The sequence below is a fragment of the Narcine bancroftii genome, chromosome 9 (assembly GCF_036971445.1).
Source record: "Narcine bancroftii isolate sNarBan1 chromosome 9, sNarBan1.hap1, whole genome shotgun sequence".
Classification (NCBI taxonomy): Eukaryota; Metazoa; Chordata; class Chondrichthyes; order Torpediniformes; family Narcinidae; genus Narcine; species Narcine bancroftii.
This window is the reverse complement of record NC_091477.1, coordinates 105859095-105883592: the sequence shown is the minus strand read 5'-3', so window position 1 is coordinate 105883592 and position 24498 is coordinate 105859095. Positions and strand designations below refer to the sequence as shown.

Below are 24498 nucleotides of genomic sequence, written 5' to 3'. Positions count from 1 at the left end.
TGAATGTTCCAGAGATTCTCTGCCCGATGTATTGGGGTTGATATCTGTTCCATAAGTTCCCTTTTTTTTACAAGGTAACTTTGATTAGAGGGAGAGGGTTGATTAAATTTAGTTTTTAGGATTTTTTTGTTTTCTTTTTATCAATTTTTTTAACCAGACTAATTTGGTAAATTGGGTTTAACATGGTTATCATAGTTTAATTCAATAACTTGTTTCACATCTGGATTAAGGATGTAGTTCCATCTTTTTTTGTGTGTGCATATATCTATGTGAGATTACTTGTTATGTGTTTTTTTTTAATTTTGTATATACGTTTTTATGTTAAAATCAATAACAATATTTTAAAAAGAAAAGACACTCTAATGTGCAGATGTAGGAAACAATGCTCCCATCCTATCCCTGCTTTGTAGCAATTGATCATTTTTGAACATTGCAACTCCATACTTTGTAATTGTGCTCTTGGTCTCCTGCTTGATTTGTATGAATGTTAGAGCTGACCTGTTAGACTGCTTGTGGAAGAACCCTTCCCATTGTACCAAATGTAACACTGAACCAAATTCAAACTTAAATTGAGTCAAACACAGTGCTGCCACTACTTTAATAATCCTGAGAGCTGTAAAATGGCTCCAGAAGGTGTTTCAGCAACAAATCATTAAATTTCAACATTAAGAATTGAACAAATGTAAAACCACACAATGTACTTTGACTTTATGCTTGTTACCTTCCTTGAGTGATAAAATGCTTGCAGCAGGTGCATTCATTTTACTTTCATATTTATTTGAACTCTTGCCACTTCACACCAATTGAAGATCATTTTTCCATCATTAAATCATGAATGGATATTTTAAAATAATCCCCCTCTTTAGCACCCTTTTGATTTTTGTTCTGGGTTGTTCCTAGATGTGAATAGTAGATTTATTCAGATGTTGAAATGTTCACATTAATCTTGCAAGATGAGCCTCAGAAATAGGCTAGAAATTGAACCATTTTACAAAGTTCCTCTGACTTCAGTCAGAAAGGAGAAAAAAATATAAAGAAAATGTGATTTGACTTATTTCCTCCTTTGCCGTGTTTTATGTGTTGGCGTTACACTCTTAATGGCAATGGTATCAATTTGGGTTAAAATTAAAGGAAGAGAGTGATACATTCCAAACAGATACTTTCAGGAGAAATTATAACCAAGTAACCAGAGTACTGCTGCTGTAATCTCCAAACATTAGAAAGCATCAACAATTGTGTTAATCACCTTTCACAATAAGTCTGTCTAATAAAATGTGGATCTTCTTTTTGCTTCTAATTATTTTCAGTGGATGCATCATCCTGTCTTTAAATTGCTTCACATTCATTAGGCACAGGAGAAAAACGAAAGCCCCCTGCAATACAAACAACATCAAGACATTGAGTTGTGCAAGCCTAAGTTAGTAGTTTATCATAATTAATCTTTTTTTATATTGTGCACTCTTTACTAATGCAATAGTAATTGACTTTTTTAATATAAATTCAAGTGTTTTATTAGACAGGGGCAAAGAAGGATAAATATTGCCATAAATTTGTCAGAATATCAAAAGCATTTTTCATCTAAGTTTTGAATTAATTATGACTCAGGATCACTGTAGACATTCTGTACTTTCCTTTTAATATTTTCTTGATCAATACGAGACGTGTGGACATTGTCTCTACGTCATAAAACTATCTTGATACAGTAGATGTCTGAAAATCTGGACTGCTCTGCGATTGAGTCGGTCCAGATTTTCTGGATTCTCAGGCAGTATTTTTTAAATTTAAATTTAAGAGGAATAAAGAAGAGACAAACAGGTAAATGTTGATAGTTTATTCATTAGCAAATGCAGTGCATTTATCAACAGGAGCAGCTTTACGAAAAAATGAAGTCAACACTTCACAAAAATGTTTTTAAAAATCACTCCAAAAAACAGACCATGTAGTGCTCGAAATTGTGTTTTAAGCTGAACATTATGAAGGAGAAATACAGGAGACTAATTAACGCAGGAGTTATTTAATAGTCGCTTGTTGCCACCGCTCATCTGCGGCACTTACACATGCACAAAAAAGCCCGTTAAATGTAAAAAGTTGGAGAGTTTTCGAAGTGTCTGGTTTCTCGGATGATCCAGATTTCTGGCATCCAAATTTTATGGACTTCTACTGCATCAGAACAGCATAACATTTCCTGGCCTTATTCATCAGTTCTACAATTAGTGATCTGCAGATTCTGGTGATTATCTAACCATTCTGTTATCTTTTAATCTAAAATTAAAGATAATGGCGTCAATGCATCAAAAGCATGGAAGAGATGTGCCCTGTACAAGGCTAACTTGAAGTACCATAATGTGCTGGTTGCTATTGCAAGCAAAGGCCAGCAGAAACATGGCATCTTTCATGCTGAAGCCTGAAGAAGTGATAGCTAGGGCTGAGAGAGTGCAACTTTAAAGTATAAAGATAAAGCAGGACACAATCCTGTTTGCTTCCCTTACCTGTAAAGAATTCAGTATACAAAAAAGTGTACTGAAAAATGTGTATGATACTTCAATAAGCATGAAATATCCAATGAGCCAGCACATGCCCAGCATCACAGTATTAGCAAATAGAGTGACAAAATTCTTCTGAAGAGTTTTCTTAAATTCTCTGTTTAAAAACAAGATAAATTCCAGTTTTTAATTTAATTGAACATGAAAAACACACAAAAAATCTTTCTTCACATCGCTCAGTGATCAATGTTTGATTTACAATCAATGTGGTCGTTTTGCAGCAATCATATTTGTACAAATAATCACAAAATAAAGAAAATATATCTACAATTGAATATGAAATATCTTCCTCCTTCACACCAAATTCTGAGTCACTCATGTCAAATCAATTGCAGATATGAAGCAATAAATATGTTGAAAGATTTTCTTAGTGCTGCATGGATATTAAACATGGTCAGGAGGAAAGGAACTAGAGCACCAGTGGTTGTGGAAAAAGATGCTGTTACAAAGACAGAAAGAGAAAGGTTGATAAGGTGAGAATAATGTTGTCAGATGCATCTATTTCAATGCAAAGGTTATTGTAGGAAAGATGGATGAGCTAAGACCATGGATCAATATATGAAGTTGTGACATTTTGGCCATTAGTGAGACGTGATTACAGGAAGGGCAGGACTGGCAGTTCAATATTCTGGGATTTGGTTGTTTCTGAGGGGAGGTGTGGTGTTGCTAACCACAGAAAAAGTTACAGCAGTACGCAGACAGGACAGATTGGAGGGGTCATCTACTGAGGCGATACAGGTGGAATTGAGGAATGAGGAAGCGATTCTAGTATAGATCACCCAATACTTTACAGAAATTAGAGAAGCAAATTTGTAGAAGGGTAGCAGAGAGTTGCAAGTGTTATGACCCCAAAACCCAGCGGCAATAGATATTCACCATGACAAATGGTTACTTAAACAAAAATTGTTTTTAATTATCTTTAAACATGGAAACAGAATCAAACTTTAACTTAACTCTATTAACCTAACTTAACCCCCTTCTCATTCTCATTCTAAGCGCACGTGTATGTAATGTGTGTGTAAATTTAAGAAAAGTTCTTTTGTTCACAGTTCAATCTCACTTCTCATTCTTCCAAGTTCACTGGTTGCAGGGAATTCTTATACTGTGTACAGAATTTAACATGCATAAAGTTCACTGGGCTTTGGTGCTCGAAAGGTAAATGGTTACCACTCAGGAAGGTTCTTGTAGGTTTGCAGAGAAAGATGCATGGTTCCAGGATTTCCACAACTGAGGTACCACCATTGGTCACCTCAATGTCTTGCTGATGTAACTTGCCCCATCAGAGTTCTTCAGATGATAACCTCTTTCTTTCAGGCTACCACAGATTTCTTTTCTGTTCCATTTATTCCAAGAGAAACATAAGACAGATAACACTTCCAGCCATCCGCCACTCTGGAGCTTCTGTTTCAGTTCCAACAAGCTTGTTACAGCTTTCTGTGTCACACACAGTCCAAGACTCCCTCCCTTCTTTCTCTCTCTCTCTCTCTCTCTCTCTCTCTACCCATGCTAATGTTTTTTCCTGTAATTCCATGGACTCTCATTCTGTGAAGCAGCCTCATGTATGGGACCTTGATGAAGGCCTTTTTAAAGTACAAATACACAACATCCACTGCATCTCCCCAGTCTACCCTATTTGTGATCTCTTCAACAAATTGCAATAGGTTTGTCAGGCAAGGCCTTTGACTATGTAAGTCGCTCAGGCCTATTCCATGTCTTAAAATGTCTTGGCTGCCCTGACACACTACTGTCCATCATCGTCCAGTTCCACAACAACGTGCAGGCCACTGTCCAATTTGACGGCTCAAGATCAGAAGAGTTCCCAATCCGCTGCGGCATAAAACAGGGCTGTATACTCGCTCCAGTTCTGTTTGGCATTTTCTTCTCTGCTCTTCTGTGCCATGCCTTTCCATAGGCTTCAGGCATAGCCCTGCACACAAGGAGCACCGGAAAACTTTTTAATCTGTCATGGCTCTGGACCAAGACCAAAATCAGAAGAGTCATGATTCGAGAACTGCTCTATGCAGATGATGGCTTCATGGCTCACTCCCAGCCAGAGCTGCAAGTGTTGTGTGACGCATTTGCATCTACCTGCACTGAATTTGGTCTGAAAATCAGCCTGGGCAAGATGGTCAACTTTAGCCAACAAACCCATGACACTCCATCAATTACCATCAATGGGTCAGAGCTCGCCAACATAGAGAAATTCTGCTTCTTGGGCTCCACTATGACAACAACGAACTCACTCGATGCAGAACTGGACACACGCCTGGGAAAAGCATCTACTACCTTCAGGTGCTTCCGTGCCCGGGTGTGGGAGAACTGCCACCTCTCCACCAAGTTGAAGATCCAAGTCTATGAGGACTGCGTGCTGAGTACTCTTCTCTACGGCTGTGAATCCTGAGTCACAAACAGAAAGCAAGAACACCGCCTTAACGTATTCCATTTCTGCTGCCTCAGATCCATCCTAGGCTACGCATGGCATGACAGAGTCACAAATATCCAAGTCCTGGAGAAGGCTGGAAGTACGGACCTCAACTCAATCATCCGCACTCGCCATCTGCGGTGGGTTGGCCACATTGTCCGTATGGAGGATGGCCGATTGCCCAAAGATGTCCTCTAGGATGGGCTACCAGATGCTCCCTGCCCTGTTGGCCGCCCACGTCTTTGCTACAAAGATGTAATCAAGCACGATCTCCAGTCATTCCATGTTAACCATACTGACAGTGGGGGCCTCGCAAAGAATCGCACTGCATGGCATTCCACGATTCACAGTGCCACATCACAATGTGCCAACAACTACAAAAAGTTCTGTGAGAGCAGAAGAGCTAGAAGGCACCGTGTTCATCTTCGTTCGCGAAGGGATGGGCCGCGATGATGATGATGAAATTAAGTAAGACCTTGGTGAGGTCAAATCTGATGTATTGTGTACAGTTTTGGTCATCTGTCTACAGGAAAGATATCAAAAAGTTTGAAAGAATGCAGAGAAAATTTACAAGCATGTTGCCAGCTCTTGAAGAGTTGAGTTATAGGGAAAGGTCGAATAGGTTAGGACATTATTCCCTAGAGCGTCAAAGAATGAGGGGAGAGTTTGTAGGGGGGACACAAGATTATCAGGGGAATAGATAGGGTACATGCAAGCAGCCCTCTTCCATCGGGGTGAATGGTGAAATGTTTAAGGGGATCAACATCTCTCAGAGGTTGGAGAGAGTGTGGTACAAACTGACAATTTCAACATTTAAGAAAAGATTGGACAAGTACATGAATGGGAGTGATATGGAAGGCAATGGTCTGGGTGCAGATGGATGAGACCAGGTGGAAGATGGGCTGAAGTGTCTGTTACTGTCCTGCAATGTTCTGTGGTTCTATTATTCAATGCTGACATTCATTTATGATTTTATAAAGTCAACTATCGCAATTAATTCAGTATTGTATAGAAACGATCTATTTTTTTTCTTTATGTGTAAAATGAGTGATCTTAGTCAGTGCCCGATGATGAAGTTATAAACCAACTAGAAGCTCATTCTATGCCTGTTACAAGTCACATGTCCAACAATTAGTAATATTTAAAAAATGCTTGAATCCCATTCCAAATAGTGTTAATTTAACAATTTGATTTTGTTGATGATTTTAAGAGTCGAGGTATCAATATCATCACAATGTCAGCACTTTCCAATTATTCAATCCATAAATAATATTGTATTGAGAGGCTTCTTGGGATGCAGACAATGTGACAATTCTTAATTGAGATTGATTGAATCGAGTACTCCAACATAAACCCAGGTAGTTCCAGAAAATATAATTCAGAGCCTCACCCTCGATATCCTTTCAGGTTTTTTTGGTTGCAAATCATTTTGGACATGATCAATCCAAAGATCCCCATGTTCAGTAGCATTAGCAAGGAGATTGGAAGCAAACATGCCCAAAAAAGTACATTTTCTCGACTAAAGAATTTGCCATTTTCCGGGGGAACACCAAGCCAGCATCTAAGAATAAAGCATTTACATGTTAAGTAAACAATTGCAATTTGACAAATAGAATTTTAAATTTCAGTGTTATAAAGTGTTAAGGCAACTTAAGAATGGGTCTCATTCAACACTACCAATATAATAAATTCACTTCCATACTGATGTAAAATTGATCTTTCATATTGAAAGCAAAAACAAAGAAATCATGAAGAACATGGGACATGAACAGTTGACCCACTGCCTGTCCTTTCTCATGTCGTGCCCCTTCCCTGTGTTGTACCATGGACACATCGCATCATCATTAGGGGTGTGCCAGAGCTGATATAGCCTTCTCAACATTACTCCTGACAGAGGTCACTACAGGCCTTGTGGTGCTCTGTGTCAAATATTGCAACCTTCTAAAGAGGCTTTCTGAGATTTTGTTGGCATCTTGGAGAATGCAATTCACTTACGGTCATAATCGCTCCACAGCAGATGCAGTATCACTGGCTCTCCACTCAAACCACAGCAACACATACATCTGGCTTATCTTCTTTGGCTACAGCTCAACTTTCAATACCATCATTCCCTCAGTGCTGATCAACAAGCTCCAAAACATGGGTCTCTGCACTCCTCTCTGCAACTGGATCCTTGACTTCCTCATTAGAAGACCACAGTTAATACAATTTGGGGACAATGCATCTTCCTCACTGACACTCAACACAAGTGCACCTCAAGGATGCATGCTTAGCCCACTTCACTACTCATTATACACCCATGTCTGTGTGGCTAGGTGCAATTCAAATGCAGTCTACAAATTTGCCAATTAAACCATGGTCGTCGGCAGAATCACAGACGGTAATAACGAAGTGTACAGGATGGAGATAGATCAGCTAGATGAGTGGTGTCACAACAACAACCTTGCACTCAATGTTAGAAATGCCAAGAAACTTCAGGAGGAAATCAGGAGAACACAAACCAGTTCTCATCAAGGGGTCAACAGTGGAGAGGGTCAAGAACTTCAAATTCTTGGGTCTCAACATCTCTGAGGGTCTGTCCTGGGGCCTCCAAGTCAATTCAATCATGAAGAAGGCTCACCAGCGGCTATACTTCATGAAGAGTTTGATATTTGGTATATCACCAAAGACCTAATTCAGAACCTCACCCTCGATATGCTTTCAGGTTTTTTTGGTTGCAAATCATTTTGGACATTTTCAGTAGCAATAGCAAAGATATTGGAAGCAAACATGCCAAAAAAGTACATTTTCTCGACTAAAAAAATGATCTTTTCTGGGGGAACACCAAGCAAACATTTAAGAATAAAACATTGACATGTAAAGTAAATTAGAGTTATTAACTTGGCATCAGTCTTAATTTCAACAAGGACATCTACAAGAAGCAGTGCCTTGAGAAAGAAGCCTTTATCCTCAAGGGTCCTCATTACCCAGACCCTGCCTTCTTTACATTGCTACCATCATGAAAAATGTACAGGAGCCTGAAGACGAACACCTAGCAGCACAAGGATAGCTTTTTCCCCTCTGCCATCAGGCTTCTGAATGAACAATGAACCACAGACTCACCCTTACTTTCTCCTATTTACTTCCACCATTTATTTTTAAATATAATTTATAGCAATATTTGGATTGTAAAGCTGTCGCAAAACAATAGACTTTGTGACATGTTCATAATAGAATCAGAATCAGAATTTATTGTCATGAACAAGTCACGAAATTTGGTGTTTTGTACCAGCATCGAGGTGCAAACATTCATATTATGAACCATCTTACAACAATAATATAAAAAATTAAAATTAAAATAGTAGGGCACGAAAACTAAGGCAGTGTCTTTTGTTCATTGATTATTCAGGAATCTGATGGCAGTGGGAAAGAAGCTGACCTTGTGGCATTGAATGCTTGTCTTTAGGCTCTGTACCTTCTCCCAATGGTTACAGAATGAAGAGGGTGGTGGGGTCTTTGAGGAAAAAGGCTGCTTTTTAAGACAATATGTACCACTGCACCTGACCTGGAATTCCTATCCAAAAAAGGTTTGACATGGATCCTGAATTATTTATTGACTGTTTTTTGTTGAACTCACATTTTATCTTGTCTGTAATACTTTGGATATGATGCACTAATTGTTATGATTGCAATCACAGCTGGTACACCTAAAAGAAGAAGAACATTTTGATTGGAACAAGTTTTCTATTCCTGGAAGCAACCAGTTTTTGTTATTTTTCCCTCTTGTCTGTTTTTTCAGAAAGTAATAAATTATATGGATTCTATCAGTGATTGTAATGCACTTCTTCATAAATGGCATTCTTTCCAGGTGAATCTGAACTGTTTAGGTTACAGGAGAACATCCAGTTAATGCTTCAGAAATACACGGAGGTGAAGTGCACACACCAACATCTCTCACGCATACATTGCCATACAGAAAAAAGTCATTCCTTGAAAACTCCAAGCAAAGCACGTTTAATCAGTTCAATTTTATTTTATTCCTCTGTGATCCTGCAAATTATTCTCTCATGGTTAGTACATTGCTACTATATTGACAATAATTCAAGTTTGAATCTACCGTTCTCTGAAAGAAATCTATACACTCTCCCCATGTCCGGGTGGATTTCCTCTGGGTGATCAGGTTTCCTCCCACATTCCAAAGACGTACAGGATTAGTAGGTGATTTGGTTGCATGGATGCATTTGGGTAGCGTGGGCTCATTAATTAGCTTGAGGGGCCAATGACCATGTTGTGTCTCTAAAATTAAAAAGTAACCTCCACTTCTAATTTATTTGTGACTTAACCTTCATTAAAAGACAATTCGCAGGAGCTAAGTAAACTATTAGCTCATCTTTTGGAGAAAACCAAACTGAATGCAAATGACCATGGGCTAAAGTAGCAAATTCCACTCTTAAATCAGAATGCACTCAGAAGCCCCTTTCAGGTGGAAAGCTGGGAGAAGCTCTGGAGCTGGCTGCGGGTGTGTGCGAAGAGACATTCAGGTGGTAGTGCTGAAGTCGCTGTTCTGGCACCTGAAAGGACCACAGTGGGGAGAGACTCCATGGAGCAAACGCTGGCTCCTGTCAACTGTGGCCGTAGTCCCTCCCGCTTTCAGGTGCCTAGGGAGAGGAGAATAGACCTACCCGAGGAGGGCTGGGTAAGTACTCCTCGGGTCAGGGTTCTCTGCTTTCAGGTGGCTTTACCTGAAAGCCACATTCAGGTATTTTAGGTGACTTTACGTTGGGGTATTCTGGCCACCTGAAAGTGGCTAGAGCGGAGAGGCAGGAACACCAACTGCTGTGCTACCGTGCTGCAGGAAATGCTAAACAATCTCATAAAATTCTGATAATCCACCATCCGACTATTCTCAAACCCCAATAGTTTGGTGTCTGCTTTCCTGGATGTTGATTCTCATCCTGCCTCTCACATATCAAGGCCCCAGTTCCCATGCTCCTTCTGATGCTTGGAGGCCCCTGTTCCCTCACTGCTTCTGATGCAACAGGACCTCTCCTCTCTCTCTCTTTCTCTCCCAATTCCCAAACTCTCTCTAAAACGCTGAGATGCTGGTTCCTCTGTTCACTCTACTCCCAAGATCGCTCAGCACATAGGGCCTTGGTTCTCACACACGCTCTGCCATGTCCTGGCCCCTTTACCCAAACTCCCACTGACAGAACAGGGGTCGCCGATCTCATATTCTCTCTGCTACATTGGGCCAATGGCTACTGTGCAGTCCCAGACACCATCCAATTTGAAAGGTATGATTGCACTGGAGAGGATGCATTGGAAGTTCATCAGGAAGTGGCCAGGGATTGAGCATTTTCAGAATACTGCAGAGGCTGAATTTGTTTCTCTTGGAGTGGAAGAGATTGAAAAGCAAGCAATACCCAGGAGAGTGGGTAGAACTGGCGCACCAGAATGTTGCCTCGATAGGAGAACTTTAGTATTAGGGGAAAAATTCAATCAACAGGGCAATGGTATAAAAAAAAATCTATAAGTTTAAGGTGAGAGGAAAAAAGTTTTGATATAGAGAGTGGTTAAGATCTGAAACTCGTTACTAGAAGTGGCGGTAGAATGTGATCTAACTATTGTTTGAGAGACATTTAGACAGACACTTAAATAGGCAAAGAGTAGAAGGATATAGTCCAAATGCATGAACTGTGATTAGTGTAGAAGATCTAAAGGGTCAGCATGGACATGATGGGCCAAAGGACCCCTAACTGTGTTGCCTGCCTTATAATGAAGCATCTTTAATGTGAGGGCATAGATTTAAGTCAGGGTTAGGAGATTTAGAGGGGATCTGAAGAACCCCTCCTTAAGGGACTGGTAAAGGTGGCATGGTTGGCATAGCGGTTACCACAATACCTTTACAACGCCAATGATCAGGACCAAGGTTTGAATCCCGCGCTCTCTGTAAGGTGTTTGTACACTCTCCTTGTGTCTGCTTGGGTTTTCCCTGGGGGCTCCAGTTTCCTCCCAACATTCAAAATGTACCGGGGGTGTAGGTTAATTGGGTGTAAATTGGGCGGCACGGACTCATGGGCCAAAATGGCCTGTTACAGTGCTGTATGTCGAAATTTAAATTTTAATACTCTCACAACAACTCTCCTCATGTCTGCATAGGTTTTCCCTGAGGGCTCCAGTTTCCTCCCAACATTCAAAATGTACTGGGGGTGTAGGTTAATTGGGTGTAAATTGGGCGGCACGGACTCGTGCGCCGAAATGGCCTGTTAGAGTGCTGTATGTCGAAATCTAAATTTTAATACTCTCACAACATCTGAGAAGTAACCAAAATAAGCACATGAATCACCAAGACATAACAGGCTACAGGCCAGGTACTGAGTAGACAAGTACCTCAGGGTCAATATGGAGCTTGGTGGGGGAAAGGAGGCTGGAGGGTGTTAAAGGAACTGAATTTGTTCTGCAATACTCAATGACTCTACTTAGTATCTTAGTGATGGTTATTCACATGTTCCAAAATAATGTTCAGCGCATTAATTTAGAGATTACAGCACAGTAATAAACCCTACTGGCCCACAAGCCCATGCCCAAAAATACCCATGTGACCAATTAACCAACCCCTTACATGTGGGAGGAAACTAGAGCACCCAGAGGAAACCCATACAGGATACGGGGAGAACCTTCAAACTCCTTACAGACAGTGTTGGGCTCGAACCCAGGTCACTGGTGCAGTTATAGTGTTGAGCTAACTGTGCCACCAAATTCTTAATGAATAAACAGCAAAATTATTTGATAAAATTTAAGTACATGTATATATATAAAACTGCATGAGGGAGAGTTAAAGGACATTTCAGTTGTGTAGTACGAATGGCAATTACCCATTGGAATGCAGACTAAATTTGCTGTGTTCAAATGAAATTAAACTCAAATATATAGAGTTGTAAGATGTTTAGGAAGATATATTGGTCAGATTTGTAGAAAATTTAAAGTAGTAAGTGTGAAACAATGTATTTTGTAGCAAAATTGGATAATGATAGAATGTTAAATAATGGACAGAGAAATCTTTGAATGTGGATGGAAGGTTAAGAAGAAGATCAATAGCACAGCGATTAAGCTGCTGAACAACCAATTAGAGTTCTGGATCACTGATTTTTAAAAATTGTTTACATTTTGGATGTTGTGAAGTAATGTGGTCGAGCAACTGTGACAATATCGGCATGACGTAATTACATCAGCTACTTACCCCATGCCACACCTGCTGCCACTTTAAAAAAATAGCTTCTCTCCATTTCCTGGATGATGCGATTATACGAACTATACAATGCAATTCCCTGCACACACATCCAGGCAAAGGAAGCCAAAAGAAAGAAGTGTAAAAACCACGTTGCTGCTGTACAGGTGGGGCTTTGAACTTCTAAGCTATTGGTTTCTGAAGGCTTTTGACCACCTTCTTGTGAGTTCTTCTGAGCTTTAGCTTCTGCCCAATAACTATCAATTGCCCCAGATAGAAAGGTGATGTACACTCCAAGAAGAGCAATGGATAAGTTTATTTGAAGTTTCCCGTTCAGACTTCTACAGTAGTCCCTTGATTTAAAAGTAAATGAATTAGTATTAGACAATGATCTGTAGACATTTCCAAAGCTGTAACAACAAATGAAATACCAAAGTGCTGAAGGAACTCAGCAGGCCTTGCAGCATCCGGAAAGATGTATAACCAACGTTTGGGCCTGACACCTTCATCAAGGTATGAGCAAAAAAGCACTCAGGTTCCTGAATGAAAAGGTTGGGGGAGGAGGGAAGAAGGGGGAGTACAAACCCACAGACAAAAGGCATGGAAAATAGGATGAGAGAGAAAGGTGAGTTTCAACTGGGGAAGAATTGGCTCTGTGAATGCGGAGCTGGGGGAAAAGCATCTGCAGACTTCTGTGTTTCAAATCATCTGAATTTGTTAAAAAGGTTTAAAAAAATCTTTAGTCTTTCTCTGTTCTAATGCCTGGCAATTGAAGCAAAAGGGGACATAACTAGACATTTCCTCCACAACATCATGGAGAGAATCCCTGAAAACTATGCAAAAAATGAGGTTGATATTGAAAGTCTGCAGGAGCTGGAGAAAGAATGGAGACACGTTTTGCAACAGGTATTTAGGTGCTATTCCTCATGGCCTTCATGCTATTGTTTCCAGAGACCACATTAAAGTGATTTCTGGTCACCTCTCCAAGCACAAGGGATGTCTGCACAGGAAACATCTGATTGAAGCTGATCTCCGAAATCCAAGGTGAGTTCAAGCATAATATCTGCACCCAGTTAATGCATGGCCAAAAAAGGAAACACAAACTGGTCCTCTTCATTTTCATTTCCAATTCAGTTACCGGTAGTTGGAAAGCCACGGGGAATTAATGCAGAAAATGCTTTAAGTACTCTAAAGGTCAGAGGGCATGCATCAAAAGAGATTGAAGGTACCTCATCAGACTGGGCAAGTGAGAAAAAAAGAGTTTGTTTTAGGTGGCAGAGAGGGTAGGGGAAGGATGGATGAAAGAAAGCGGGGGAGAGGAGGAGAGAAAAAGAGATGTAACAAAGTGATATGTCAAGGCAGATCTATGAATGAACATGAAACCAAAGTGAGAAAGCTGGAAATACCCAAGTAAAAAGAAGAAAGCCATAGAATTATTTTTCCAATGGATAATCATAACTGCCCACTTCTGCTGAAAATAGAGAGCAAATTATCCCAAATTATTATTGATCACTGAAGATTGCAATAAGTTCAGATGGAACGGGAGTCCTCTTCCTCAGATTTGTAGGCGAGTGGAGGGGAAATTTAAAGTGAGTAAACAACCAGTTCATTGGTGCCTATGAATGGACAAAAACCTTCGTCATTTTACCCACTGCCCACGAATAGAAGCAATCAATTCAAAATTAACCTCAGTAAAACCAATGAATCATTTTTCTCTGCTTTTATATTTTCATTTCATCTCAGTTACTTCATGTAAATTTTAAAAATCCTTACCTCATTCGAATAGGCATAACAATGGTGGCTAGCAGTCCCAAGATGGATAATGTACATCCAATATATGAAATTGTGTCCAAATATTGTAAAGTTTTAGGTTTAACTGACTAAAAGAAGATGTAAAAATTATATTTCATTTGTGACCATCAAGAATCAAAACATTTAGTTGAGACTAAATAGGAATGCGTAATATCTGTTGTTAATATTTCTGCTCTAACTGCTTAAAAACAACTTGTCAGTATTAAGACTTTTTAAACAGTTACTTGAGGGAAACAAAATCAGTAATCAGGTGATCCGAAGAGACATGAAATACTGCAGGTGCTGAAATCTACAGCAAAGCACAATCTGCGCGAGGAACTCACTGGGTCGAGCAACATCAGTAGGAGAAAAAGAATGGTCAGTGTTTCAAGACCAAATCCTTCATCAAGTCTTGACCAAAATATCCACTGATACTCTTCAACCAGGAGATTCTTTTTAAATCATGTTGCCCTGTTTTGTTAAATAGCAGGCTAATGAAGATTCCAATCTTCCCACAGATGCAAGAATCACTATTCAGTTCCTGACAAAGGAATGGGGTAACTTTCTGGAATATGGGGAACTGAACTGTGGCTCCAAAAAAAAGTCCATTCAAGGTGAGCTCAATATTTGACACAAAATCCCATGCTAGATTTTGACTTGAAATTGTGCCAGAAAGCTGACGGTTAATGATTGAACTAATATTATCGCACAGAAAAGTTTCCTTAGTAAAAATATAATGCTGAAGAAACTCAGCAGGTCAAACAGCGTCCTTTATACAACAAAGATAAAAAAAATACAGTACTGATGTTTCAGGCTTAATGAATGTACCTTGAAAAAGGGCTCGAGCCTGAAACATCAGTACTGTATTTTTATCTTTGCTGTATAAAGGACACTGTTTGACCTGCTGAGTTTCTCCAGGATTGTTTTTACTTCAACCACGGTGTCTGCAGACTTTTGTGGTTTTACTACAAAGGTTTCCTTTTCTTGATTTTAAAACTGGTGGGGATTGTTGTGACAGTTCCACAGATAGGCAATATTTTCTTCAACCATTCAAATTCTGTTTTCAACCACTAGAATTGTACTGTTGAGTAATATAAAACTGCTATTGAATGGAAGCATGAATTAGAACTGCAAGGAAAGATCTCTTTGAATTTCATATATAATAACTTTCGCCAACAATTGCTGTAAAATTAGTGAATTGTCAGGTGACCTGCAGGATCTCACGAAGCACCCTATTTATACCAATTAAAAGGCCAAGCTCATGTGTTCCCCTTAACTGTGATTCAGCTAGCACAGGTAGAAGCACAGATTAACACTTTCAAGGAAGAATGAACTGAAGGGATTTTCTTTACATACAAGAACAAGGAATCCTAATAAAAAGCTCTGAAGCTATCGGTCTGGGACACCAAGCTTTTGATGCATACATTCCTACAATGTTCAAATAATGAGAAAATAAACAGGCTTGGACCAAGAAAAGCCAGTCACGTGATTGGTTGTTGACAAAATGTAAATTTAATCTTAATGGCTATGTGTTGCTTTCCAGATTACATGAATGAACATGACAGGTCCATCTTACACACAACCTGTGTTTTCTTAATAACCAAAATAGAGGTAAGGTCAATGTTCTCACCATGAGAACTGCAAAGTTGGTCAGATGAGTACAATTACATGTAAAATATGCATTGTCTTCCTTCTCAGACTGACAGCCATCTGTTTTCCATTTTTTATCGAAATAATTCCAGTAGGCACATTTATGGTCATCCAAATAAAATCCATCATTTAGCTCCTAAAAGTGAAACAAGAAAATGGTCTTCAGATCTGAAGAACATTTTTCTGGAGTTTCTCCTGGAATACAAATTCCCGTTATTTTAGCCAACATCCACTAAGGGGTCATGTTACTAGTGGGAAATAATATTTTGAGGCATAAGTGGGCAGAGATGCTTTTAACATCTAAGTGAAGAAGACATTATGAACTTCAAAGACAGAAATTATGTCACATACCATGTGACATGAAGAGATTTGCCAGAAATATATTATTGAAATCTGAGACAAAGGGGTCAGTTTGAGGAAACTCACTGTCCTGTTCAGACAGGACTGAAAGCAGCAATAGTTCCTGCAGAGGAGTTGGGGGGGGGGGGGTGGGGGAAAGCTGCTTAAGTGTTGCTCCCCTAATAAAAGGGAACCCCAGAAAAGTGTATTTCAAAAAGGATGCCACTTTTAGACTGCTCTTTTGAAAATAAAGAGTGTGCCTCATCGTGGAAGAAAACTGAAGACAGAAGATGGAAGATCTGAATATTGACCTCCTGGAAAGAGAGGACCTGTATGATCCTATTCACAGGAGATACAACATAAATAGCTTTTAAATAAGTAAGACCACTTCTCGTTTGTGCCCAGAAAATGGCCACTCCTGTTCGAAGAATATCTCTGAAAGACAGCTCATCAAGATTTGTGAGGTTAAAGAGATCTGAAAATATAATGTTTAAAAGTCCTACATAATTACTTCTGAAATGCATTTTAAAAGGATCCCGAAGTCAACAAGATATTTGAAACTGGACTTTTAAAAGTGGCTTTCTCAGAGTTTGGAAGTTTGCACACACAGTGGGCTTTTAAGACAGAGTGAAGTTTAGAGATAAATAAGAAATGTTATGTTATTAATGGTTTAATAAAAACTATTAATTTTGAATTTACTATTGCTCTTCTTTGTTAGTACTAATAAGGGTTTATTAGTTCGTAACAAAACTCCAACAGTATAGATCAATTCCATGTTAGGGATGCAGATGTACCTATACATTTACAAAGCACTGCTTATCAAAACATTGTAAATGTTTTCCTAATCACCTTTTAAACACTGAGCATAATTGGAATCTGTTAAGAAAGGAAATATTTTGAAGAGGAAAAAGGTTACTTTGTTTTCTTAAAATCTGATTAGAGGTTAAGTATCACACACTTCCAATGTCTCCTTTCAAAGAAAATCCCTTAGTGTACATTTATTCAATTATCAGCAAGTGTGGACTAGAATGGTGCAGCTGCCATAAAGTTGAGAATGAGCTTGACATGGTCCCTGTGAGTGCCTGCAGTGCCGGTGTCTTTTGCAGCCCCATATCATCCATTAACTGGAATGTCAAGTCTGAATAAATGGACATTGGGAAGCAGCACCAATTGCAATACAGTGTTTGAGAAGGAAAGGAAGGATTAGTGTTGAGCACGAATATTGCGAAGAATAGGCTGTAAGGTTGTAGAGTGATCTTCATTGACATGGATATGAAAGCTGATTTACTGGCTCAGCTCTATGCACTCTTGCACCCACACCCCCTCCCCTTCAAACCACTCCAAAGATTTGAACACAAACACTAGAGCTTAGACTGAGAGAGTGTTGTTTTGCATGTGTTGAATCAAACCTTTAAATAACATTGAACACTCAGCAATAGAATTAATGAATTCTTCCACAACACCATTCAATGTGATTTGGACTAATGTGGTGGAAAAGATCAATGAAGACAAATTTTGGAAATTGCCTTAGTCTTGACTTTTTAGTTAACTTTTTACTTATTACTTAATTCCACAGTAATCCAGTTTTCAACAGAATTGGGCAGATATATCTCTGGTCCATGTTTTTCTATTCAGTAAGTTAACTTCCAAAGCAGAAGGCACAATTCCATTACTACCTATCTCATTCATTTTTATTGCGTTCACATCAATTATTTTTAATATCTTACCATTTTCCTTAATTTTATTGTTACTTCAGTGTTCAAGGTTCTACTGGATGTATAAACAGTGCCAGATATTACTTGGGACTTCAACATAATACCCCCTTTCTTCTTTGGAGTTGGAAAAAATGAGGCATCCTTGTATAGAATAATTCCAATGTTAGCAGAAGCACCTAAATTCAGAATAGGAGATAAAGAGGATCAATGCGTTACAATCAGTAATTAGCATTTAATAGACCAACTTCAACTTTATATATAATTAACATTAAAATCTGAAACAATTTACACTGTTTCATATGTACAATTAAATACAGCAAAAACACTTATAATCCAGCACTCTTCTGCAGCAACTGTGGTGCATTCTGGCCGGTTGCATCACGGTGAGGTACGTGACCATGAAAGTTGCAGAGGACCATGAAAGTTGCAGAGAGGATCATTGAAGTTTCCTTCCCTCCCCCCCTCCCCACTCCACCCCCACCCTGACATGATCTACCAGGATCATAGTCTGAAGAGGGCACATAAAATCATGGAAGATCCCTTCCACCCCACACTCAGCATATTTCAGCTACTCCTATCGGGAAAGAGATACAAGAGTATCAGAGCCAGCACCACCGGGCTGAGGAGCAGCTTCTTCCCAGGGGCGGTGAGAATGCTGAACGACCAAAGGAACTGCTCACACTAACCATCTGAGGCTATCATATTCATGAAACAATATTTATTTATTTGTCTATATAAATGCTTGTCTTGCACATGTCTGATTATGTGCCTGCGTGTTCTGCACCGAGAACACTGTTTCATCGGGTTGTTCTTGTACAATCAGATGACAATAGACTTGACTTGATTTGACCCTTTAGATTTCAGTTGTACCAGGCTAGCAGGTTTTCTGGAGTATTACAGATGATCATATCTACACAATTTTAATTTGCATTTTGTACAGATGTTACACAGATGTGTAACAAGTTTCCAGTGAAACAAATAAATTAAATAGCATGCACAAAATAATGGCCCCAGTAAGCTTAAAGGGAGTGAATTCCTCAGTGAACTGGGCACAGAAAAAAAGCCAATTGGTTCAGATGCCAAACAATCCAAGAAAATTATCTGAATTTTACTGTAGCCATAGACTGCCACTTTGCAAACTTTATGGGCAACAATCTTTAAGAAGTTTTGACACATTTTCTGAATTTCTTCCTTACTTTTAATTTTCATTGAACTTAAGCTGTCGGTTTGGTAAAGTCAACGAACACAATAATAATGCAAATCTAAAGAGGACAGAGCATCTGATTTTTCCTGCAGGGTCAGCAGTACAAAGGGATGGTAAGAGAGGAGGTCAGATTAGAATTCAGGAAGAGATCTCCCTAAATGTCTGTGCCAGCACAACATGAGCATAGTTAGAGCCCTTGGGAAGCTCCAGGCCAGATTTCCAAAGGCAAGAGGTTCAAACCAAGAGATAAGGGAGCTGCCTCATCGAATTTCTGAAGTGGGATCCACTGGGCTTCCCGATCAGTCAGCTTCTACCAACATTGTTTTAGAAGCAACAAAGATCAGATGGACCATCAAATAACCTGCCACTCAGTTCAACTCATCCTCAATCAATAACGCAGCGAATCAGCAGCAGATTTTCAATGGCCAGGGCAAGTTCTGACGAAGGGTCTCAGCCCAACACACAACTGCCACTTTCACACACATGAGCTGCTGAGATCTCCAGCAGTTAAATAAGTATGTCTGCAGATACTGGCGTCAAGTCCAATACACAAACATGCTGGAGAAATTCAGAAAGTAAAGGGTAATCCACGCAGAAAGTAAAGGGTAATCCAAATTTTGGGTCTGGTCCCCTTCGTATGTCCTGCGGATGCTGCATGATCTGCTGAGTTTCTCCCACATATTTGTGTATTGAGCTCTCCAGCAGTTTGGTTTTTGTTCGATTTCCGCAGTCTCTTGTGGCATTTAAATGTGCATTTTTTGATATTTTACCATCATTAATGCAATTAGAACAACATTTCATTGGAAGTCTTAATTTTTTTCACTTTACAAAAAAAGCAAAATCCATTTAGTCAAAAAGAAAAGAGCAGGGCAGCACGGTGAGTGCAACAAATTCAGCACTCGCGACGCAGGTTCAAATCCCACACTGTCTATAAGGAGTCTATACATTCTTCCTGTAATTGTGTGGGCTTCCTCCAGGTGCTCTGGTTACCTCCCACCATTCAAAATGCATGAGCGGGGTTGTAAGTTAATTGGGTTTATTTGGATGGGATGAGCTCATGGGCCAAAATGGGCCTGTCACTGTGCTGCCTGTCTAAAATTTTAAATTAAAAAAAAAACCAAAAATCCTTACTGGAAGTAGAATTAGATATGAAGATGTACGTGTCCATTAGAGTATTATTAACAGCATCTTTGTTGTGTATAAGATGAGTTGAAGATGTCTCAAAGTTGGCAGAACCTATATAAATGTAACAGCAGAAATATTGTTTAAATATACCAGTTAAAAGGACATTTCATCACCTTTTATATTTAAATTTTCTTGAGAAAAACGTTTGTTAAACTGATTATAGATTCATTATTTTGGACAGAGGAAAGTAATACCTTTTGTTCAGGATTCCAGATCATCCAAGATGCTGAGAGCATCAAGGATGAGTCTCACTGTGGTGGTCACACCTAAGGAGCAGCCAGCAGAAAGATGGGTGACCACCAGGAGAGGCAAGGGGAGTAAACAGACAGTAGGGGGTTATCCTGTGGCCATTCCCCTTACTAACAGATAGACCACTTGGATACTGTTGGGGGGAAATGGCTTTTGGAGGGTAGCACCAGGAGTCATGTCAAATGACAGGCTCTGAGGCTCGGAAGTTAAGAGTGCAGGCTGGTTGGGCAACTATGATAAGAGACTTGATCATGAGGGGAACAGAGAGAAGATTTGCAACAAGAAGTTCTATTCCCTTGAAGAGATGTTAGGATCTCACGCTGCCTCCCAGGTGCAAGGGTCAAGGATATCACTGAGCATTTGGAGAACATTCTCAAGGGAAAGATTTGTACACTTTGGTATAAACAATATAGTAAGGAATGAGTATTGGCAGTTATGTAAGAGGTTGAGAAGCAGGACCTCAACGGTAATGAACCCTGGATTACTCCCAGTGCCACATGCTAATGAGCTCAGAAATAGGAAGATAGGCCAGATGAAAATCAAGACTGAGGAGCTGGTGCAGGGGACAGGGATTCAAGTTTTTGGATCATTGGGATCTCTTTTGGGGGAGAGATGATCATTTCAAGAGGGATGGGTTACCCTTGAACCAGAGAGGGACCAACATCCTGGCAGACAGGTTCACTAGTGCCACACAGTTAGATTTAAACTGGATTAGCAGAGGGGTGGGATGCCATGCAGGGCAGAGGCAGGTGAACATTCCAGAGTACCGGTACTTCCAGAAAAAAAAGAGGTGGGAGTAAATGAGGAGGTTAAGGAGGATGTCACAGCAATAGAGGTAACATTACAAATGGGTCAGCTAGTGAGACTATATGGGTGGAACTGAGGACCAAGAAAGTCATGATCACCTTTTGGGAGGATACAATAAGCCCTCAAATAGTCAAAGAAATCAGAGGAGAAAATATTCCAGGGGATTGCTGCCAGCTGCAGGTCAAATACATTTGTCATAGTCACGGATTTTAACTTTCAAAACATGTTAGGTCTGCTTTGTTCGAGAATGAGTGAGTCAGACACCAGATTGAGTCGAAATCAAGGTTCTTTGTTACCGGATTGTAACACTTGCAACTAACAGTGTTAGTTGGAGAAGGCGCATTCTCCCGATATCAGCAAGTGGTGTTTTTTTTAATACCCCTGGACACGCACTTAGTAAATTATCACACCATTACACTGTCCAATGAATTAGCTGTTGCTACCCTTCTCTGTTAGTCTGCTGCTCATCAGCTTGTTAGTGCCACGCTTATCTTAAGCGTACAAGGTCACACCATCCTGTTACTCCTTAGTACTGGGTGACTCCTTCTCCGGTCGCATCTCATGATGTTTTTACCTTACAAACATTAACTGCGAAAGTTAGTGCAAAGGATTTAGATGTGGTGGAATTTGGCAAATGTGTTTAGGAGAGTTTCCTCAGGCTAAATATAGAGGCTCCCACAAGGGAAAAGATAACACTTGATCTTGCCAAAGGAAATTGGAAAGAACAAGTGGATGAAGTGTTCATGGAGATAAGCCTTATGGGACTATTGTTGTATTAGGTTTACTATAGTTATGTAGAACAGGGCAAGGCCATCGTTGAAGGTACAAAACAAAAATGAGCTCATTAATTAGAGCAGGTTGTTTGAAGGAAGAGAAACGTTAGGAAAATTAGATGCTTTGAAAAGTATGTTGACAAAAGTCCAAGACATGTATGTTCCTATCGGAGTGAAGGTTCAGCCATGCAAGTATATGAACTCTGGGGTGCTTCTATTCTGACTGCTGTTCTATTATGCAATAATTTATTAGCAAATCATAAATAATTTTCATTAACAATTAACAATTTCAGAAATACGTTTTAAGAAATCAGAAATAATCTCTCAAGCTTCTGCCGTGTGTCTTTTTAAATAATTATGAAACACTTCCATCTAAAATCTTACTTTGATATGAAACTAATCCAAGACCGGTTGAAATGTTTTTCTGTGATTTCACGACCATCATTGGACACACTTCATTCAGAGTTCTAGTTGTTGATATTTTTTCTATTTTTTCAGTCACACTAAATAAAAAGTAATATATTCATTAAAGTAAATACTTACTCCAAGATTATGCCATATATATTTCATATACCATATTCTCCCACATACACATGCCCTCACACAAATATTCACAGCCATATACATATATAACAAATGTTTTAAGTTTTGAACTTATTAACATTATCTACTTCGGCATATTTTTTGAAAGACTTTGAATTAAAGTTAGAAACATGAATATGCCAAGATTTACATAAAAACATGAACAAATAGAACCTTTAACTTGTATGCTACTTTTATATTCGGAGCACACACTAAGGAGTGACATTTGATGAATATTTTTGAATCTCTCGACTGAATAGTTTTAATGGAATTTTGGTCTCCAATGCACATATGATCTCTTAAATATGCAACACCGTTATTTTGCCTTTGTTATCATCCAGAACACTCAGCAAACTTCCTTTCTTATCTTCCATGGTAGAGGAGTCTAGGACAAGAGGCTACAATTTCAGGATAAAAGGGCATCAATTTAAAAAAGAAATGTGGAGAAATTTCTTTAGCCAGAGGGCTACGAGTCTGTGGAACCACAGGCAGCGGCATAAGTGAGGTCATTGGGTGTATTTAAGACAGAAATTGACTAGTCAAGACATCAAGGATGACAGGGAGAAGGCCAGGGCATGGGGCTGAGTGATAAGGATCAGCTCGATTAAATGACAGAGCAGACCCGATGGGTCAATTGGCCTACTTTTGTTCTTGTATCTTGTGATCTTCAAATAGGAATGTGGGATATTCTAAATCCACCTGAGATGGTGGACATGGATAGTTTCATATTTTCATGCCTCCTCTAAAAGACAGGAACATCAACAAAACAGCATCCTGTCACTTCTCCTTGAGATTAAACTATTTCAATGGAAACAAAGAAAAAAAATTACAACATTCTTCAGACCTCACCCTGGCCATGGGGAAGGCTGAGGATGAGCAGATTTGTGTAGGAATGGGAAGGGAAATGAAATGGCCTGCAACTGAGAGAATGGGGTGGCCATTGCAGACAGAGTGTAAATGCTCTGCAAATTATACCTCCATTCTCACTAGCATAGAGGAGCCCACATCATGAGCACTGAATGGAAGAGACAAGGTTAGTGGAGGACCATGTGAATCTTGCCTCACCTGGAAGGGCTATTATTGTCCCTGGATAATTATGAGGGAGAAGCTGCAAGGACAAATGTTGCACCTCCTTCATTGGCAAGGGAAAGTATTAAGGATTTTGTGGCTTGTTCATGACATAAATTCTAATTCTGATTCTAACGATTGAGGAAGTGTGAGTGGGAAGGAATGAGAAGACATGGGAGTCACAGAGGTAGCACTAGGTTCCTACAGAAGGTGGGTAATGTTGGGAAGGGGAAGAATATGACTTCAACCTCTGATAGAAAAAATGAAAAATGTATTGGAAAAGAATGTAATAGGAAGAATATACTTGCAATAAAAATAATGCAATTAAGATTCATTGGATTGATTCCTGGGGTGCAAAGATTGTTCATTGAGGGGAGATTAGTAGACAGGACATGGCGCTCACTATAAGGCACTGGTCAGACTGTGCCTGGAGTACTGTGTGCAGTTTTGTGCTCCTTACTTGAGGAAGGAAAGATGTGGCTGCAATTGACAGTGTCCAGAGGAAGTTTACTGGTTTGATCATGGAATGAAAGGGCTATCATATGAGGAGGTTTTTAATAGCTTTGTGATTGTTCTTGCTGGAGTTTAGAAGAATGAGGAAGGATTCTCATTGAAACATAATGAATACTGAAAGGTCTGGATAGATTGGATGTTGAGAGGATATTTCCTCTGGTGGGAAAATCTAGGACCAGAGAGCATAGGCTCAGAATACAAAAGCATCCCTTTAGAATAGAGATGAGGACGAATTTCTTCACCCAGAGGTCATCATTAGGCATACTAAAGACAGGGGTAAATAGGTTCTTGATTAGGATGGAGAAGGCAGAAGCACGAGGCTTAATAGGATAGTAAATCGGCCAAGATGGAATGGAGGGGCAGACTTGATGGGCTAAATGGCATAATTCCACTTACATGTCTATGGTCTTGGTCACTTAGAATTCATAATAATGAAAGATGACCAAATTA

The 24498-nt window shown here is 39.5% G+C and overlaps 1 protein-coding gene across 1 annotated transcript in view; it reads right to left on the bottom strand.

The window, feature by feature from the left end:
• Positions 1-246: 246 nt before the first annotated feature.
• LOC138743592 (mucin-2-like) overlaps positions 247-24498 on the bottom strand; it is a 60201-nt gene continuing 35949 nt past the window's right edge. Inside the window, exons 8-17 of the mRNA XM_069899106.1 lie at positions 22270-22388; positions 20003-20107; positions 17680-17843; positions 15594-15749; positions 13946-14052; positions 12185-12525; positions 8582-8651; positions 6356-6526; positions 2490-2640; positions 247-1373 (exon numbers count right to left, since the gene is read on the bottom strand). Of these exons, the coding sequence (XP_069755207.1) occupies positions 1239-1373; positions 2490-2640; positions 6356-6526; positions 8582-8651; positions 12185-12525; positions 13946-14052; positions 15594-15749; positions 17680-17843; positions 20003-20107; positions 22270-22388 (1519 nt within the window). The 3' untranslated portion in view covers positions 247-1238. The remainder of the gene's footprint in view (positions 1374-2489; positions 2641-6355; positions 6527-8581; positions 8652-12184; positions 12526-13945; positions 14053-15593; positions 15750-17679; positions 17844-20002; positions 20108-22269; positions 22389-24498) is intronic.